Source organism: Nicotiana sylvestris, chromosome 1 (assembly GCF_000393655.2).
Source record: "Nicotiana sylvestris chromosome 1, ASM39365v2, whole genome shotgun sequence".
Lineage (NCBI taxonomy): Eukaryota > Viridiplantae > Streptophyta > Magnoliopsida > Solanales > Solanaceae > Nicotiana > Nicotiana sylvestris.
The window spans coordinates 79,166,518-79,184,291 of NC_091057.1; the positions used below are offsets into that span (position 1 = coordinate 79,166,518).

Genomic DNA, 17,774 nt, shown 5'->3' on the forward strand with positions numbered 1-17,774 from the left:
CCTACTCCTCCAAGCCGGACAAGTGGTCCGCCACTTGGTTTTCACAACCCTTCCGGTCCACAATCTCCAAATCAAACTCTTGAAGTAATAGGACCCATCGCATCAGTCTAGCTTTGGAATCCTTCTTTGTCATCAAGTACCGGAGTGCGTCATGATCGGTATGAACTATGACCTTGGCTCCCATGAGATACGGCCAAAATTTCTCCATTGTGAACACAATAGCCAACAACTCTTTTTCAGTCACCGTGTAATTCACTTGAGCATCATTCATTGTCTTGCTCGCATAATACACCGGATGAAACATTTTATTCACTCTTTGACCCAAGACCACCCCAACCGCAACATCACTCGCGTCACATATAAGCTTGAAAGGAAAGCTCCAATGGGGTGTGGTAATAATAGGAGTGGTGGTCAACTTCTACTTGAGAAGTTCGAAGGCTTGCATACATCCCTCATTGAACATGAACTTGGCATCTTTTTCCAATAACTTGCACAAGGGATTCACTACCTTCGAAAAGTCCTTGATAAATCTCTGGTAGAACCCCGTATGCCCAAGAAAACTTCTAAGTCCCTTGACTGAAGTAGGGGGAGGGAGCCTTGACATCACTTCAATTTCAGCTTTGTCCACCTCTATACTGTGCTTTGAAATTTTATGGCCAAGGACTATGCCTTTCTCAACCATGAAGTGGCATTTCTCCTAATTAAGCACAAGGTTGGTTTCTTCACAACGGGCCAACACTCTATCAAGATTTTTCAAACATTCATCAAACGAATCACCCACAACACTGAAGTCGTCCACAAACACCTCCAAAATTTCCTCCACCATGTCGGTAAATATGAGTATCATACACCGCTGTAATGTAGCCGGTGCATTACAGAACCCAAATGGCATCCTAGAAAAGGCAAAGGTACCTTACGGACAAGTGAAGGTAGTCTTCTCCTGATCTTCCGGAGCAATCAAAATTTGGTTGTACCCAGAATACCCATCCAAGAAGCAATAGAAGGCACACCCATCAAGTCTGTCTAGCATCTAATCAAGAAAAGGCAATGGAAAGTGATCCTTGCAGGTCACTTTATTCAACTTGCAGTAATCCGTGCACACCCTCCATCCGGTGACAGTCCTGGTAGGAATTAACTCATTTTGTGCATTGGTAACCATGGTCATACCACCCTTCTTCGGCACACATTACACCGGCAAAGTCCAAGAGCTATTCGAGATGGGGTACACAACCCCAGCATCCAACCACTTGATCACCTTCTTTTCATAACTTCTTGTATTGCCTCGTTCAACCTCTTTGATGTTCCAAGGAGGGCTATGCATCATCTTCAAGAATAATCTTGTGCATACAAGGTGAGGTTTATCCCCCGGATATCAGCTAAAGTCCATTAAATCGGGTTCTTCCATTTTGGAGCACCACCAATGTGGCATCTACCTGCATGTTAGTAAGACAAGAGGAAAGAATAACTGGCAAAGTTGAACTATGGACTAAGAATTCATACCTGAGGTGTGGAGGCAACTACTTCAACTCCAACACGGGAGGTTCCTCGATTGAGGACTTTGTTGGTAGAGTCTTCCTATTCTAAGATCCAAAGAGAGTTTCTGAGGCTCACAAGAGTAAGAGCCCATTCCATGTAAAGCATTGACACACTCCACCTGGCCTTCATCCTCATTTACATCAAGATTCAACAATACTGCCTTTAGAGGGTCCTCCACATTGATCATTGCGCTAGTATCATCAACTATCACTGCCGTGACAAGATCCACAAAAGAGCACACTTCAGAACTGTTGGGCTGCTTCATTGACTTGCACACATAAAAGACCACTTTCTCATCACCCACCCGGAAGGTGAGTTCCCCTGCTTCCACGTCAACTAAAGCCTTCCTAGTTGCAAGGAATGGTCTTCTCAATATGATCAGAACCTCATAATCGACCTCACAATCCAAGATCACAAAATCAGCTAGCAAAATGAACTTGTCCACCCCAACAAGGACATCATCTACAATACCAAACGGCCTCTTCATAGTTCTATCCGCCATTTGCAGCCTCATTGAAGTAGACCTAGGTTTCCCAATATCCAAAGTCTTGAAAACGGAGTAAGGCATCAAGTTGATACTTGCCCCCAAATCACATAGAGCTTTTGCAAAGTTTGCACTCCCAATGGTGCAAGGAATGATGAAAGCGCCGGGATCTTCTAGCTTCGTAGCCATCGAGTGAACTATTGCACTAACTTGGTAGGTCATCTTGATGGTCTCACAATCCATGGATCTTTTCTTTGTCACCAAGTCTTTCATGAACTTAGCATACCCCGACATTTGTTCTGGAGCTTCCACCACCAACACATTAATTGATAAGCTCTTAATCATGTCAATAAATTTCTTAAACTGATTCTCATTTTTCTGCTTCGCGAGCCTTTGAGGATAAGGTGTAGGTGGCCTTGGAAAAGAAGCTTTGGCTTTAGGCACAACCGTTTCCGGCATGTCTATTACGTGTTCCCTAGACGGGTTCACGTCATTCTAAGTTTCCACCTCAGCATCTTGGATATCAATCCTCACTTCCTCATTCACGTTCTCATCAATCACATTCTCAACCACCAAAAGGATCTCATCCTCTTGCAACTCAACTTCATCACGCAAAATTTCTTTTTGTTTGGAGGCATTCACATCACGGCCTCGTCCACTTTTGTAGTTACCGCCATTACATGCCCGAAATTATTCCCACCCTTCGGGTTGACTACCGTATTACTAGGTAGAGCCCCGTTAGGGCGAGTATTCAAGGATTGTGATATTTATCCTAATTGAACCTCCAAGTTTCTGATTGAAGTATTGTAGAATGCCAACTGGGCATCAAAGTCAGCATTCTTTTTCATCATTTGTTCAAACATCATTTCGATTCTCCCTATTTGGTTGTTGGAAGAACTAGGACATTGGGGTGAAACTGGGGGTGGATTGTTTGGTTGTTGATACATCGGGGGCCTTTGAAAGCCTTGCCCCCGATTTCCTTGGTTGCCATTATTCTAACTACTCTGATTGTTGTTTCCACCCCAGTTGTTATTGTTGCCACTCTAATTACCCTGATTGTTATGATTATTGTTCTGGTTGCCCCAATTTGAATTTTGGTTGTTTTTCCCCATTGTTGTTGTTGTTGATTTCCCTAATTGCCTTGGGGTCTCCATTGTTGTTTGTTAGAAGAATTTCCCCTTTGGCCTTGATAGATGTTCATGTATTGCACTTCTTCATTCTGCTCATCATACCCATCATATTGGAACCCACCACTATCTTGGTCATATTGATCTGAACAACCTTGGTTTTGTTGACCTCTTTGTCTTCTTTTGTTCACTAACATGTTGACACCCTCCATAGCATTTACTTGGCGTGGAGATTGAACCTGCTGTAATTCTGCCTTTTCTAGCTGGTTCATTGTTGTTGTCAGTTCTGCTATTGCCTGCCCATGATCATGAAGCTCTTTGTGCAAGCGAATGACCATGGGGTCACCCTGTGGCACATTTGATGTACTTTTCCAAGCGGAGGACATGTCAGCAATCTCATCCAATATTGCATTAGCCTCATCATACGGTGTGTTCATGAAATTGCCATTGGCGAGTTGGTTCACTATGCACTAATTTGTTGTGTTAGTGCCCCAGTAGAATGTATGTTGTATCATTGCCTCAGTCATATCATTATTTGGGCATTCCTTTACCATTGTCTGGTATCTCTCCCATATCTCATGCAGTGGTTCGTTGGGCTCCTGCTTGAAAGATAAGATTTCATCCCTCAAGGTCGCCATGTGGCCCGCCGAGAAAAACTTTGCAATGAATTTATCTGCCAACTCATCCCAAGTAGTGATGAATGGTTGGGAAGCCTTTCAAGCCAATCCAAATCCTTCCCTCTAAGTGAAAAAAGGGAATAATCTCAAACGAAGTGCATCCTCTAACACATTTGTTTGCTTGCTCCCCCAACAGGTATCCATGAAACCCTTAAGATGTTTGTAAGCATTCTGATGGGGAGCACCTGTGAAATACCCTCGCTACTCCAACAAAGTCAACATCACATTTGTAATTTGGAAATTGCCTGCCCGGATCCGGGGTGGGACAATTGCACTAGCATATCCTTGGTTTGGAAGCACCCGAGGAGCCACTCTTGGAGGTGGCGGGGTAGAGTCTGGAACATTATCATTGGCCTGGTGGCATCTCCTTTGTGCTTGAGGCACTATAGGAACCTCATCATCAATATTGTCATCTACCTCCTCCCCCGGTGGAAGATCTCCAAGAGGTGCATTGTTGTTATTTGCCTCCATTTTGTACCTGAGTTGCGACACACACAAATTAGAACCACAGAAGGAAAAAAAACAATAAACAAAACTATTTAGATAGATAGCCAAAACTGTTAGCTCCCCGGCAACAGAGCCAAAAAGTGATCGGGTCCAACCGTACACCACTACAAAGTGGCAAGAGCGGTTGATGGAGCTTTTACCCGAGAAGGTCAAGATCGAATCTACAGGGAGCTAGAATGTTTGGGAATTGTATTCCTATCTAAACTAGCAGTGGGTAATGCACTTAATTACACTTCCAATCATATTTGTTTGTTTGTTACTTCTAATTTTATGCTAATGAGATGCGAAAATAAACTAAGTATGAATGCTTGTAAGATTTTCTAAATGGTTAAAGAGGCACTAGGGAAGTGACTTTTTCCTAGGTGAATACTTGACGGGTTCTAAAGCCTAAGACAAAGTTGTTATGTTGGGGATTGCGATATAGCCAATGCTTGAAACTACTCACTCTATACCTCTCGGTAGCTTGAGTGACTTTGCCCTAATTGACTTTCTCAAGACTAATTGGGTGTCAAAATTGTGCGAGCAATATAGGCTCAAGTTGGGTGTTACTATCTCTAGGTTTAACCCTTTAATTGGGGCTATCAATCTCTTGAATACACCCCAATTCCTTGTTGGACTGATTTTCCTAGACTCAAGCTCTCTTTCTCAAGAAGAACCCAAGTCAAAAAGGCACAAATTAGTGTTTGCAACCACTAATTCAACATGGAAAACACAAATCAGTCCAAATATCAACCACCAATAAACATCTAAGCCTTAAAACAAAAGACCCATCAAATACCCACATTAGGGTTGAGCCACAACCCTAGCTAATGGGTCTAGCTACTTATAATAATAGAATAAATCAGATATTTAGATGAAGAATAACCCATATAATATGATTACAAACTAGGAATTGAAGATTCCGTGTTAAACTAGCTACAAATTACTAAAAATGGACTAAAACCGCCGTTCACATGCTCTGCTCAGATACCCTAAAATGTGAAAAAGAAGTATTTATACAAGGCCGAATTTTTTGGACAAAAATACCCCTGCCAGAGGTACCGCGGACCACAAAAAAGTCACCGCAGCCGCGGTGAGGCTTTTTGGCTTCATTTATAAGTCTTTGAATCTGGCCATCGCGGACCGCACAAATTGCACCGCGGCTGCGGTGGCTTCACTGCGGACCGCACAAAATGGACCACGGACCGCAGTGGCTTCCAACTTCTAAACTCCCAGCTCTCTGAATCCCCTCTCCGCGGACCGCATGAAATAGATTGCGGCCACAAAGAATCTACCGCGGACCGCAATGCTTGAGTTTCCAAAATTGCATCTCTCTAATCTTTTCCACTGCGGCATTGCAACAAATGCACTGGGTCGTAGTGGGGCTATTGCTGCTGCGGTGGATTTACTGATGTAGCAGTGCTTTGACTTGTTCTTGGTACTTGAGCAGGTTTCACTCCTTTTTGAGCTGGTTTTGACTTCCTTGTCACTTTTTGACCAAACACTACAAACAAGCACAACATATAAGCTTTTAGGATTACTTGTATACATTTTTGGTCCAAAACTCAAGCAAAAAGGAGTAGAAAATAGACTAGAATCCCTAGTTATCATGGGTTGTCTTGAGGAGTGTAGCTCATCTAAGTCTCTGTATCAACCATTCTGCTGCGCCGAACTAGGCCACTAGACATACATGAGCCTATGCAACAAAAATGCACAGCAAGTGTAGTATGAGTACAAAAATAATGTGTACCCAGTAAGTATCCCGTCTAATCTCGAAGAAGTAGAGATGAGAGGTCGACTTTGACACTTACTAGTGGTCCAATAAAACTATACCGATAATATAGTAAATCGATGATTTTCATAAAAATATTTGTACTCAATAGCATGAGGCAAGTAAGCAATTCTTTCGTTTATAGGAAATTTCCAAATTGATTTTCATCATTTATACATTTATCTCAGGCCAGAGAGAACAAATATCAACATCTATGAATCTCAAGGCAAGCAATACAAGCATGTGCAAATTATACTGAGGTCGTACGGCCCGATCCAACAAATATTTAAACTGTGCACTGCCAAAGGGTTGAATGGCGCGAACCATAGATGCACCTATTACCCCGCTCGTGAATCATACATGCAAAACAGTCAAATAAAAATAAATAATCACCCCGCTCGCGAATCATACATGCGACACAGGTACACATAGATACACACATTCAAGTAGTCAATCAAGACCTCATAAGGGAAACAATTATTCAAAGAAGTGTCAATTTCTCTTTTACAAGTCGAGAAAACAAAGTTTAACTCTTTTAGAAAATCATTTACCACTTCGATACGATTAAAGCAATTCAAACTATCAATAAGGTTACAATTATTTCAAGTAAAGCATGCTTTTAGGTCCTAAACTACTTAGACTTAAGCATAATAATAGCTACACACGGAATCTCGTCACCTCGTGCGTACGTAGCCCCCACAAATAGAAGCACATATCTAATTAATTCACATATGGGGACAATTCACTCTTACAAGGTTAGAAAGGAGACTCACCTCGCTTTGAAGTTTCATAACGAGCATTCCACGCCCTTTCGAAGACTCAAATCGATACACAACACTCCAAAACTAGCCAATAATTATGCAAACCCATTAATATATGTTCGATTACTCATAATAATTCAATTTATAACAATTTCTAACCCCGATCGAAAAGTTGACAAAATTGCCCTCGGGCCACGTGCCCGGATTTCGAAACTTTTTGAAGATAAAGTCTGCCCACGACCTCACAAACTCAAATATATAATTTACTCTCTTTCATGTCCAAAATCCTAGCCAAAAAACCAAGAATGCCAATTTTTTAGGTTTTTCCTCAAACCCCAATTTCTAATAATTTTCATACTTTAATCCGTATCTAAATCATTTATATAACTTATAATGAGTGGGAACAACTTAGCTTGTGATACTTGAAAAATATCTCCCCTTGAAGCTCTCTAAAATCGCCTAACCAAATGAAAAATGGGAGAAAAATGGCCAATTACCGATTTTTAGAAGAACCCTTCTGCTCAGACGACTTTCACATCTGCGATCCATTAGCCGTTTCCGTGGATTCGCTTCTGCGGCATTTTCTTCGCATATGTGCCCTTCCCCACTTCTGCGGCCTTCACCTTTGCACCTGCGCTCCCGTAGGTGCGCCCAAACGTCTGCTTCTGCGACTCCTCCTGCTCCAGTCCTTTTCCGTTTCTGCGGCTTCCTTCCCACTTCGGCGGCCTCGCATCTGCGGTGCCTCCTTCGCAGGTGCGATTACACCAGTAGTCCTCCAACTTCAGCAGCTCCTCAATTCCAAACCTTGATCCGTTAACCACCCGTAATCAACCCGAGGCCCCCAGGATCTCACCCAAACATACCAAAATTCCTAGAACACCATACGAACTTAGTCGAGACCTCAAATCACACCAAACAATGCTAAAATCATGAATCAACCCCCAATTCAAACATACAGAACTTGAAACTTCAATTTCTACTTTTGATGCTGAAACAAATCAAATCACATTTGATTGACCTCAAATTTTGCACACAAGTCATATTCAACATTACGCACCTACTCCAACTTTCAGAATCAGAATCCGACCCAGATTTTAAAAAGTCCACTCCCGGTCAAACTTCTCAAAAACTTTCAAATTTCTAACTTTAGCCAAATGACTCCACAATGACATATGGACCTCCAAATCCACTTTCGATTGCGCTCCCAATACCAGAATCACCATATGGAGCTATTCCCAGACTCGGAATCCCAAATGGACATCAATAACACTGAAATGCACTTCAACCCAGATTTATGAAATTCTTCCAAAAAAGCTAACTTCTATAATAGGCGTCGAAACGCTATCGGGTCATCCTAAACCCGATCCGGACATACGTCCAAGTCCAATATCATCATACGAACATGTTTAAACCTTCAAATCCCAATTTTGAGGTCGTTTACTCATATATCAAACCTTACTCAATTCTTTCAACTTAAAGCTTTCGAAATGAGAATTTTCTTTCCAGCTCAATTCCAATCTTCCCAAAATTTAATTCCGACCATGTGTACAAGTCATAATACCTGAAGTGAAGATGCTCATGGCTTCGAACTGTAGAACGATGCGCTAGAGCTCAAAATGACCGGTCGGGCCATTACATTCTCTCACACTTAAACATACGTTCGACCTCGAACGTGCTAAGAATTGCACTAGAGTAGTCTGAAATTACTGTTTAACACCTCGTGAACCTACCCGTGCTACCACAACTCAATTGAGCACATTAGCTCGATCAAATCTAAAGATATCCTCTTTCATTTAGGCACATAAGCCTTAGAGCCTAGTTCCAACATCCGGAATTCTCTGCCAAGATTGCTTCCGACCTACGAATACCATATTAATAACTACACAATGCACCAATATAAGATTGCATACCTTTGCTGAATTTTCACCATGCACCACATCATTCACGAACCATAATAACATTCTCTAATCATAATAACCGACATCTCCCGAATCTGATGCTCATAATGGACCTCATGACATATATAAATCTTGTCCCAACTTTTGCAATAATGCCACAATGAAAGAAATGTATATAAATTCATAACCAACTGCCGAGTCGACAAACTGTTGAGTCTATACTCCTGACAAGAATCATTACCTCATTCTGAACCAAATAATGGTATTTGCTCTTTAATATACTTCATATAATCCGATCGCACTGCTCCTAGATCCAACAATCTTGTCTCGCCCAGTACGAACTGCTTAGGCAATAAGGCACCCCATACATGACCAAAAGTTTTATATGATGCCAAAATGTGCCGATAGGCCCCAAACTTGAACATGATACATAAGGAAATCGAACTCTTGGAGGGACTACTCAGCTCACGCAACTAATATGAACTTTCCTTAGAAAATGGGAAACAAAACACATAGAAACTAGAATATAGAAGTCTATACTCAATATCATATTATTGCGACGTGTAACCCGAACCAATCAACATACCTGTGGTGGCGTACCACCCGATCCACACATAGAACTCACATAAGATACACACCGAGCTAAATTTCTCACTACTTCTAAATACCGAATATCGGCCACAAGCAAGCTAAGTGCCTAATACCATCCCTGGGGAGACATATATGGCAATAAGCTACAAAACTCAAGCACAACTGAGGTGCGATATATGACCTGAATCTCAAGAGCCATCCTACTCACACAACGCCATCGCTAAGCGGAACCTCAACACATAAGAAATTTATCAGGCCGTTTCACAACTCACGCGGCACCATATAGTATTACATGAAATAGCCGATGACGAAATAACATCCCACGTCCGAATACTCCTCCATGAGGAGTGCTACGCTGAGATGAACTCATCTGGCCTGATATAAAGCCCATATTCATATTTAATTCCAATCATAGACCACAAGTCAATTTTGATCGCACCGTTCTAGGCAAATAACCTTTCAAGGGTCCATTAATACCCCTTTTTCCTATAACTCACAAGAACAACCATCATAACCGGAATAAAATTCCACAGTCCATAACCCAATAAAATGCGTGCCCTCCTAGCATAAATTCTCAAATTAGTGATACTACCAAAATCTTCACACTTAATTTAAATCTTCGATCAATCAAGTGACTAGATGTCACACTTATACAATCTTCTTGTGAAGTATGCTCCCATGACCTTCCGCACTAGATAACGAGTCTGCACATCCATACCACTGGTCACACTAATGTTGTAAAGCATATCAAGAATTTGTAACCAAGATGCAAAGCCTCCGACAAAAATGCCGATCTTAGGTGACGCTGAAGACAATACCAGCTTACTCCAAACACCCAATTCCCCTTCCTTCTCATCTGAGATCGTGACATCCTCATCAAACACCAAATCGAAACCTGGATCCTCACTTTCAAATCCCATACCGCTCACTGCACCTAACAAGCCAATATGCGATAACATCAGAATTTTATCATAACTCCTGAACCACTAATAGGGTGAACACTTCATCACCTAGAAACTTTTACTTAACTCATTCCAAGAGAACCCTAGCAACACGCGAGTAACTTCTCATAACCGTAGGACATTCCAATCCTCAAGTAGTGGTATGAACCACCATAACCCTTTCGGGATCCGCAACATGCCATAATACTTGAATACTTCCAAATAAAATCAATCACGGCCGCCGTCAAGCCTCACACGCTGCCACAAATCACATGTATAACTTAATCAAGCTGAAAGAACTGATCACTACCACCAATATGCCAATTCCACTATGGCTAACCGATCAAACTTCTTCCCATTTATCCTTGATTGCCTTATAAATAATAACGCCATTTAACACATCATGCACTCAATTCTCACTCATCTCGAGTGGCCTTGTATCACAAGACCATGCTATCTCAAATCCCACGAACCATCTCATACTTTCCTTGGGCATATATTCGCATCCTCAACTGATACACCTATTCCAATAATTCCACTACGAATCCGAAGTCTTTTTCTCTCATTCACCCAAATGCTACACTGCAAGCCAAAATTATCATAGGACATTCGGAGGCTCCTATCACGATATGCTGCAAAAGCTCGGTTCTTAACCACACCGCGAGCTTGAAATCCTTTAGCACCGCATTTTAACCTTCAAATTCACTAGCACTATTGTTGAGAGTCATCCACTCTGGCTTGGTCACGAATATGATCAACTCCAAGGCTCCACTGGCACATGAACACCCATCTCAATAAAGCACCCGACTGAATCACTTTCCTTGTAAATCACCTCTGTACAAAGCATAAATCCTGAATCTTCCCAAAGCCTGAACATGAGTCAATAAGTCCAACTATAGCATACCTTTATCAATTCATTTGCTCAAATTACCACTTATATTCTTTTTCCTTAGTTGTAATAATTTAGGCCGATAACCCGAACCTCACAAGTAGATAACCATGAAACTTAATCGTAGGCAGTGGGACCCTGCCACTTAGCTTGAAGCTACTGTTACACAACTCTGGATCCCAGCAAGATTCTTTCTTCATTGTTGACATGATCTTACACAACCAACCCGCCAAATACCTCGAAATCCTTCTGTTAGCATTTCACGAACACTCTGAATCTCTAGCAACATTCACATATTCGACTTCTTATTGGATAGTCTGCAAAATCCGTCGCAGAAGCTTTGCCAACCACGCGACCGCTGACTTACTCATAGGAGATAACCCACATGTGAAAATTACTTGTCGACATCTTCTAACGTCGCTACGCGGGGTACAATCACTACGACATCAATAACCCATCCTGAGCCTGTGCTCATTCACCAACTGTACTAGTCCGTTCATTTCTTATGGATATCAACTAAATGTGCGACAATATCTTCCAATTCAAAGTTATATTACATCCTTCTTCATATCAAGCAACTCCCTTTCTGTTGCATCCAATCTCCGCCGTATAATAGCCAATATTTCAAATTAAGCCCGTGGACCCAATCGCCATCTGCTAAAATTCCCAAATCACCCTAAGCTTTTCCTCAAGGTCTGTAGTTATCCTACCACTGAACTTATATGCTACTCTGCCACTCTCCCACTTTGGTCAAACTCACTCCTTTAAGCAGCTACTCGATTTTTGCTTCTTATACCTGGCCTTCTAGAAACTTAACCACCGCCTGACACTTCCCACATGTCCTTCCTCATCCTTTGCTGCCCAGTTATTGCCTTAGATCAATATCTATCTTTATAGCACTTGAACCGATAGATTGCTACTAACTTCAACCCTTTCCGATGATCCTCCTTCTCGAGCCGTTAGCATTAGAAATAGCCATTCAATCCTGAACCACCGCACCCCGCGATCTCTAATAGCCACTTCTCCAATACTATCTCACAATATCCTGTCCAAAGGTGAATTGTAGAAGATCATAACACCGGCGAACTTAACATATTCAATGAGGACAACGACACCAAGTCGCAGATAAAAATTCCACCATACTTGAAAACACCAAGTCTCGTTACCTTATGAACCAAACCTGAACATTTATAGTCCAATTGCCTTTCATCCACCAGAAATAAAATACTGAATCTCTGAATCGTGCTATGAGTACACCTCCTTTCAAGTCATTTACTGCCCCGACACATAGGCAAGCATCCTACCATCACATCAATACTACGCGATAACCATTCATAAGCATCATAGCAACTTGTGCATAGCCTCAAAACTCTTAGAAGTATAGCTACTGAGCTGAAATGACAGAATATCCTTCCGCAAGACGACGTCAATAACCCAAACAACTTCGTAGGGAGAAACATCCCGCACCTAATCTGTAGTACCATTAAAATTCCTCAATTCCTGATTTATAATAAGCGCTTCGCATTGCATAAGATAGAGTAGGAAGGAAACAAAGGCATAAGCCTCAAAGGAATCAAACCGTATGATGAGGAATCATGAAAGGAAGTGCTCATAACAGCCCTGTAGCCTCTCGAAGATAAGTATAGACATCTCCGTACCGATCCGCAAGACTCTGCTAGACTTGTTTATGACTCGTAAGACCTACATGAACCTAGTGCTCTGATACCATGTTGTCACGATCCAAAATCCACTAAGGTTCGTGATGGCGCCTTACACCACTGTCAGGCAAGCCAACACCAAGAAGTTAATTAAATTCCTATTTTAGTATTTATTGAAATCATTTATTTTATACATTAAACAATGAATAATGAAATTCACTGAAATAAAAATGATGTCTTTAACAAACTTAATAATGAATAATCTCATAATCATCCCAGAACCCGGTGTCACAAGTGCATGAGCTATTTCTAGGAAATCATATAATACAATAACCGTTCGCAATACAAATTGGACAGTATAGAAAATATAATACAGTACTCAGAAGGAGACCTGCTGGTTGCGGGTCGTCTCGAGGAGTGCAGCTCACCTAAGTCTCCGTATCAACCATGCCGTTGCGCCGAACTAGGCCACTAGACATATATGAGCATGTGCAACAAAAATACACAGCAAGTGTAGTTTGAGTACAAAAACAACGTGTACCCAGCAAGTATCCCATCTAATCTCAAAGAAGTAGAGACGAGAGGTCGACTTCGACACTTACTAGTGGTCTAATAATAATAGATCAATAATATAGTAAATCGGGGATTTTCATAAAATGGCTGTCACTCAATAGCATGAGGCAAGTAGACAATTCTTCCGTTTATAGGAAATTTCTAAATTCTTTTTCATCATTTATACATTTATCTCAGGCTAGGGAGAACAAATATCAACATCTATGAATCTCATGGCAAGCAATACAAGCATGCGCAAATCATGTCGAGCTCGTACGGCCCGATCCAACAAATATTTAAACTATGCACTACCAGAGGGTCGAATGGCGCGAACCATAGATGCATATATTAACCCGCTCGCGAATCATACATGAGACGCGGTCAAATATAAATAAACAATCAACCTGCTCAAGAATCATGCATGTGATGCAGGTACACATTGATATACACATTCAAGCAGTCAATCAAGACCTCATCAGGGAAACAATTATTCAAGGAGGTGTCAATTTCTCTTTTACCAGTCGAGAAAACAAAGTTTAACTCTTTTAGAAAATTATTTACCACTTCGATACGATTAAAGCAATTCAAACTGTTACAATTATTTCAAGTAAAGCATGATGTTGGGTCCTAGACTACCTGGACTTAAGCATAATAGTAGTTACGCACGGACTCTCGTCACCTCGTGCAAATGTATCCCCCACAAATAGAAGCACATATCCAATTAATTCGCATATGGGGACAATTCCCTCTTACAAGGATAGAAAGAAGACTCACCTCGCTCCGAAGTTCCATAACCGACATTCCACGCCCTTTCGAAGACTCAAATCGATGCACAACGCTCCAAAACTAGCCAATAATTATGCAGACCCATTAATATGTGTTCAATTACTCATAATAATCCAGTTTATAACAATTTCTAACCCCGATGAAAAGCTGACAAAATCACCCCCGGGCCCACGTGCTCGGATTCCGAAACTTTTCGAAGATAAAATTTACCCACAACCTCACGAACTCAAATATATAATTTACTCTCAATTTCATGTCCAAAATCGTGGTAAAAAATCCAAGAATACCAATGTTCTAGGTTTTTCCTCAAACCCCAAGTTTCTAATAATTTCCATACTTTAATCCGTATCTAAATCATGTATTTAACTTATAATGAGTGGGAACAACTTACCTTGTGATACTAGAAGAATATCTCCCCTTGAAGCTCTCCAAAATCGCCCAAGACAAATGAAAAATGGGAGAAAAATGGCCAATTCCCGATTTTTAAAAGTACTCTTCTACCCAGACGACTTTCGCGTCTGCGGTCCATTAGCCGCTTCTGCGGCGTCTTCTTTGCATCTGCGCCCTACCCCTCTTCCGCGGCCTTCACCTTCACACCTGCGTGGCCGCAGGTGCGCCCAAACGTCCGCTTCTGCGACTCCCCCTGCTCCAGTCTTTTCCGCTTCTGCACTTTCCTTCCCGCTTCTACGGGCTCGTACCTGTGGTGCCCACTCCATAGGTGCAATTACACCAGCAGTCCTCCAACGTCAGCAGCTCCTCAATTCCAAACCTTGATCCGTTAACCACATGTAATCAACCCGAGGCCCCCGGGACCTCACCCAAACATACCAACAAGTCCTAGAACATCATACGAACTTAGTTGAGCCCTCAAATCATACCAAACAACGCTAAAATCACAAATAAACTCTCAATTTAAACTTAAAGAACTTGAAACTTCAATTTTACTTTCGATGGCGAAACCCATCAAATCACGTCCTATTGACCTCAAATTTTGCACACAAGTTTTATTCGATATTACGAACCTACTCCAACTTCCAGAATCAGAATCTTATTCAGATATCAAAAGGCCCACTCCGGTCAAACTTCTCAAAAACATTCAAATTTCTAACTTTAGCCAAACGACTGCAAAATGACTTACGGACCTCCGAATCCACTTTCGATCGCGCTACCAATACCAGAATCACCATACGGAGCTCTCCCAGACTGAAAATCCCCAAACGGTTATAGATAACACTGAAATGCGCTTCAACTCAAATTTATGAAATTTTTCCAAAAATGCTAACTTCCACAATAAGCGTCAAAACGCTCCTGGATCATCCAAAACCCGATCCGGACATACGTCCAAGTCCAATATCATCATACGAACCCATTGGAACCTTTAAATCACATTCCGAGGTCGTTTAATCATAAATCAAACCTTACTCAGTTCTTTCAACTTAAAGCTTCCGAAATGGGAATTTTCTTTCCAACTCAATTCCAATCTTCCCGAAATTCAATTCCGACCACGCGTACAAGTCATAATACCTGAAGTGAAGCTGCTCATGGTCTCGAACTGCCGAACGACGTACTAGAGCTCAAAACGACCGGTGGGCCGTTACAATAATATTTTAAAATATAATTTATTTATTTTTAAATTAATTTAAAGTATAAGTATCCTCACTCTACCTTAATTTTTTTATACACTCTCTTCCCTACTATAAATTTTAATTAGTTTTTATATTAATATTTTGCCTATACCCAAAATAATATCATATTTATTTTACGTTCTAACTTTGAATTAGTCTAAATTATTATACATAAATTATTTGATTATTATATTCCAAATGTATTGTGTTCTCTTATAATTATTTTTGTGTTAGATGGAGTTAAAATTTCTTTCTTTTTTAGCTTTAAGATACAAATTTAATTTTTATTTTTTATTAGTAAATTACCTATATTAGAAATTTATTTGTATTTTTAAAATTTCATTTTAATCATAAAAAATATTTCTTAATTATTTAAACATATTATATCTGTATGTTGTAGTTATATTTTTACTGTCATATTATTTCTTTACATAAATTTTCTTTATTTTTTAGTTTTAAGATATAATTTTAATTTTAATTTATATTAGAAATTTATTTTGTATTTTAAAATTTTTATTTTTCATAAATAAGACTTCAATTTCGTGGTATTATCCATTGTTTGAGCATTCTCATCATAGTTTTAAAAGTTTTCTAATCTCAAATTCAAATAGTCTTTCCCTTTCATTTCAAGTAGTAAATATTTATTGATTTAACGTAATTTTGCTATTTTGTTTAATTAGTATATAGTCTTATTACGTTTTATGTGGCTTTTCATTAACTTGTAACTTTATTTAATATCATTATCAACTACTATTCTTTAATATAATAGAGATAAATATATAATTTATTTAAACATAAAATAAATATTTATTTAATTTTAAAAATATTGCTTGAAAATTTTAAATTATTTAAAGTTTAATAATATTTTTAGGTGTTGTATATTTACTTTATTTTATTTTCTAAACTTATAATTTATAAATATCCTCACATTATCTATAATTTATTTTTGTTATTCAATACTTTAGTTTTTTATTTTATCTATTAGATTCGAGTTACATGGACTTATCCATATTATGATTTTTCTTATCACAATATTAAAAACTTTCTCATCTCAAATTTAAATTAGTTTTACCCTTTTTCTCTATGAAAAAAATCTGAATTTTTATTTTTTCTCTATTTAGTATTTATTTTTTATATTATATTATTCAATTCTTAATATTATTGCAATGTCAGGTAGATTTTTATTAGTTTGTTTGAATTTAATATCTATTTCCATCTCACTCATTCTAATATAATATATATAAAAATTAAATAACTTTCTCATCTCAAATTTAAATAATATTTATCATTCTATTTTCTAAATTGGACCACATTTTCAAAAATTTATGTTATTCTTTCAAACTTAAACTAACTTCACTCAATCCAAATATTAATCATAATTTTTTCCTTAATTATTTGAATATATTATATCTAAATGTTGTTGTAATATTTACGTATAAAATATTTGTTTGCCCGATTTATCAATATTAATATTATTTTATTATTCTTGTTATTAAAATTTTTTTTACTGATTATTTAATTTTTTTCTTACCTTATAAATAATTTGTATACTTTATGTAAGATCATATTTTGCTGCTTGAATTTATTTAATTTTTAAACTCAATAAATCGTTAATATCTTACGTATTTCTATATTTTTTATTTTTTTCTATTATAGTTTTTTAATTAGTTTTTTACCTCCATATTTCTAGCTAATATAAAAGAAAATCTATGAGTGAATCAATATATAGATATAAATATAGATACAAATATACATATAAATATAAATATAAATATAAATATATAGATTATATTTGTCTAAGATCTATTTAGATTATGTATAAGATTCATTAAACTACTTTCATTAGTTGTGTTTTCATTTATAATTTTTAATTATTAATGTTGTCCTAAAATTTCCAAGTGGCTCCATTTTAATTTGCCATTTGGCTTAACCACAATGCATACTACCCTCCTTTTAATATAATATTGATTTAATAGCCAATTTCTTCTACTC

At 38.8% G+C, this 17,774-nt stretch overlaps 1 protein-coding gene across 1 annotated transcript; it reads right to left on the reverse strand.

Annotated features, from left to right (window-relative positions):
- Positions 1 to 1,376: 1,376 nt before the first annotated feature.
- On the reverse strand, positions 1,377 to 2,479 carry LOC138871800 (uncharacterized). Its single transcript, XM_070149705.1, has 2 exons — positions 1,823 to 2,479; positions 1,377 to 1,433 (listed from the first exon to the last, which is right to left on the reverse strand). Exons 1-2 carry the CDS (start codon positions 2,477 to 2,479, stop codon positions 1,377 to 1,379), a joined length of 714 nt encoding a protein of 237 aa, XP_070005806.1.
- Between the last annotated feature and the right edge of the window lie 15,295 nt (positions 2,480 to 17,774).

Coding starts and splice junctions, on each gene's coding strand:
- LOC138871800 (XM_070149705.1), bottom strand. CDS start 2,479: ATGCCGGAAACGGTTGTGCCTAAAGCCAAAGCTTCTTTTCCAAGGCCA. Junction 1,434..1,822: donor GGGTGGGTGATGAGAAAGTG/GTCTTTTATGTG, acceptor ACTAACATGCAG/GTAGATGCCACATTGGTGGT.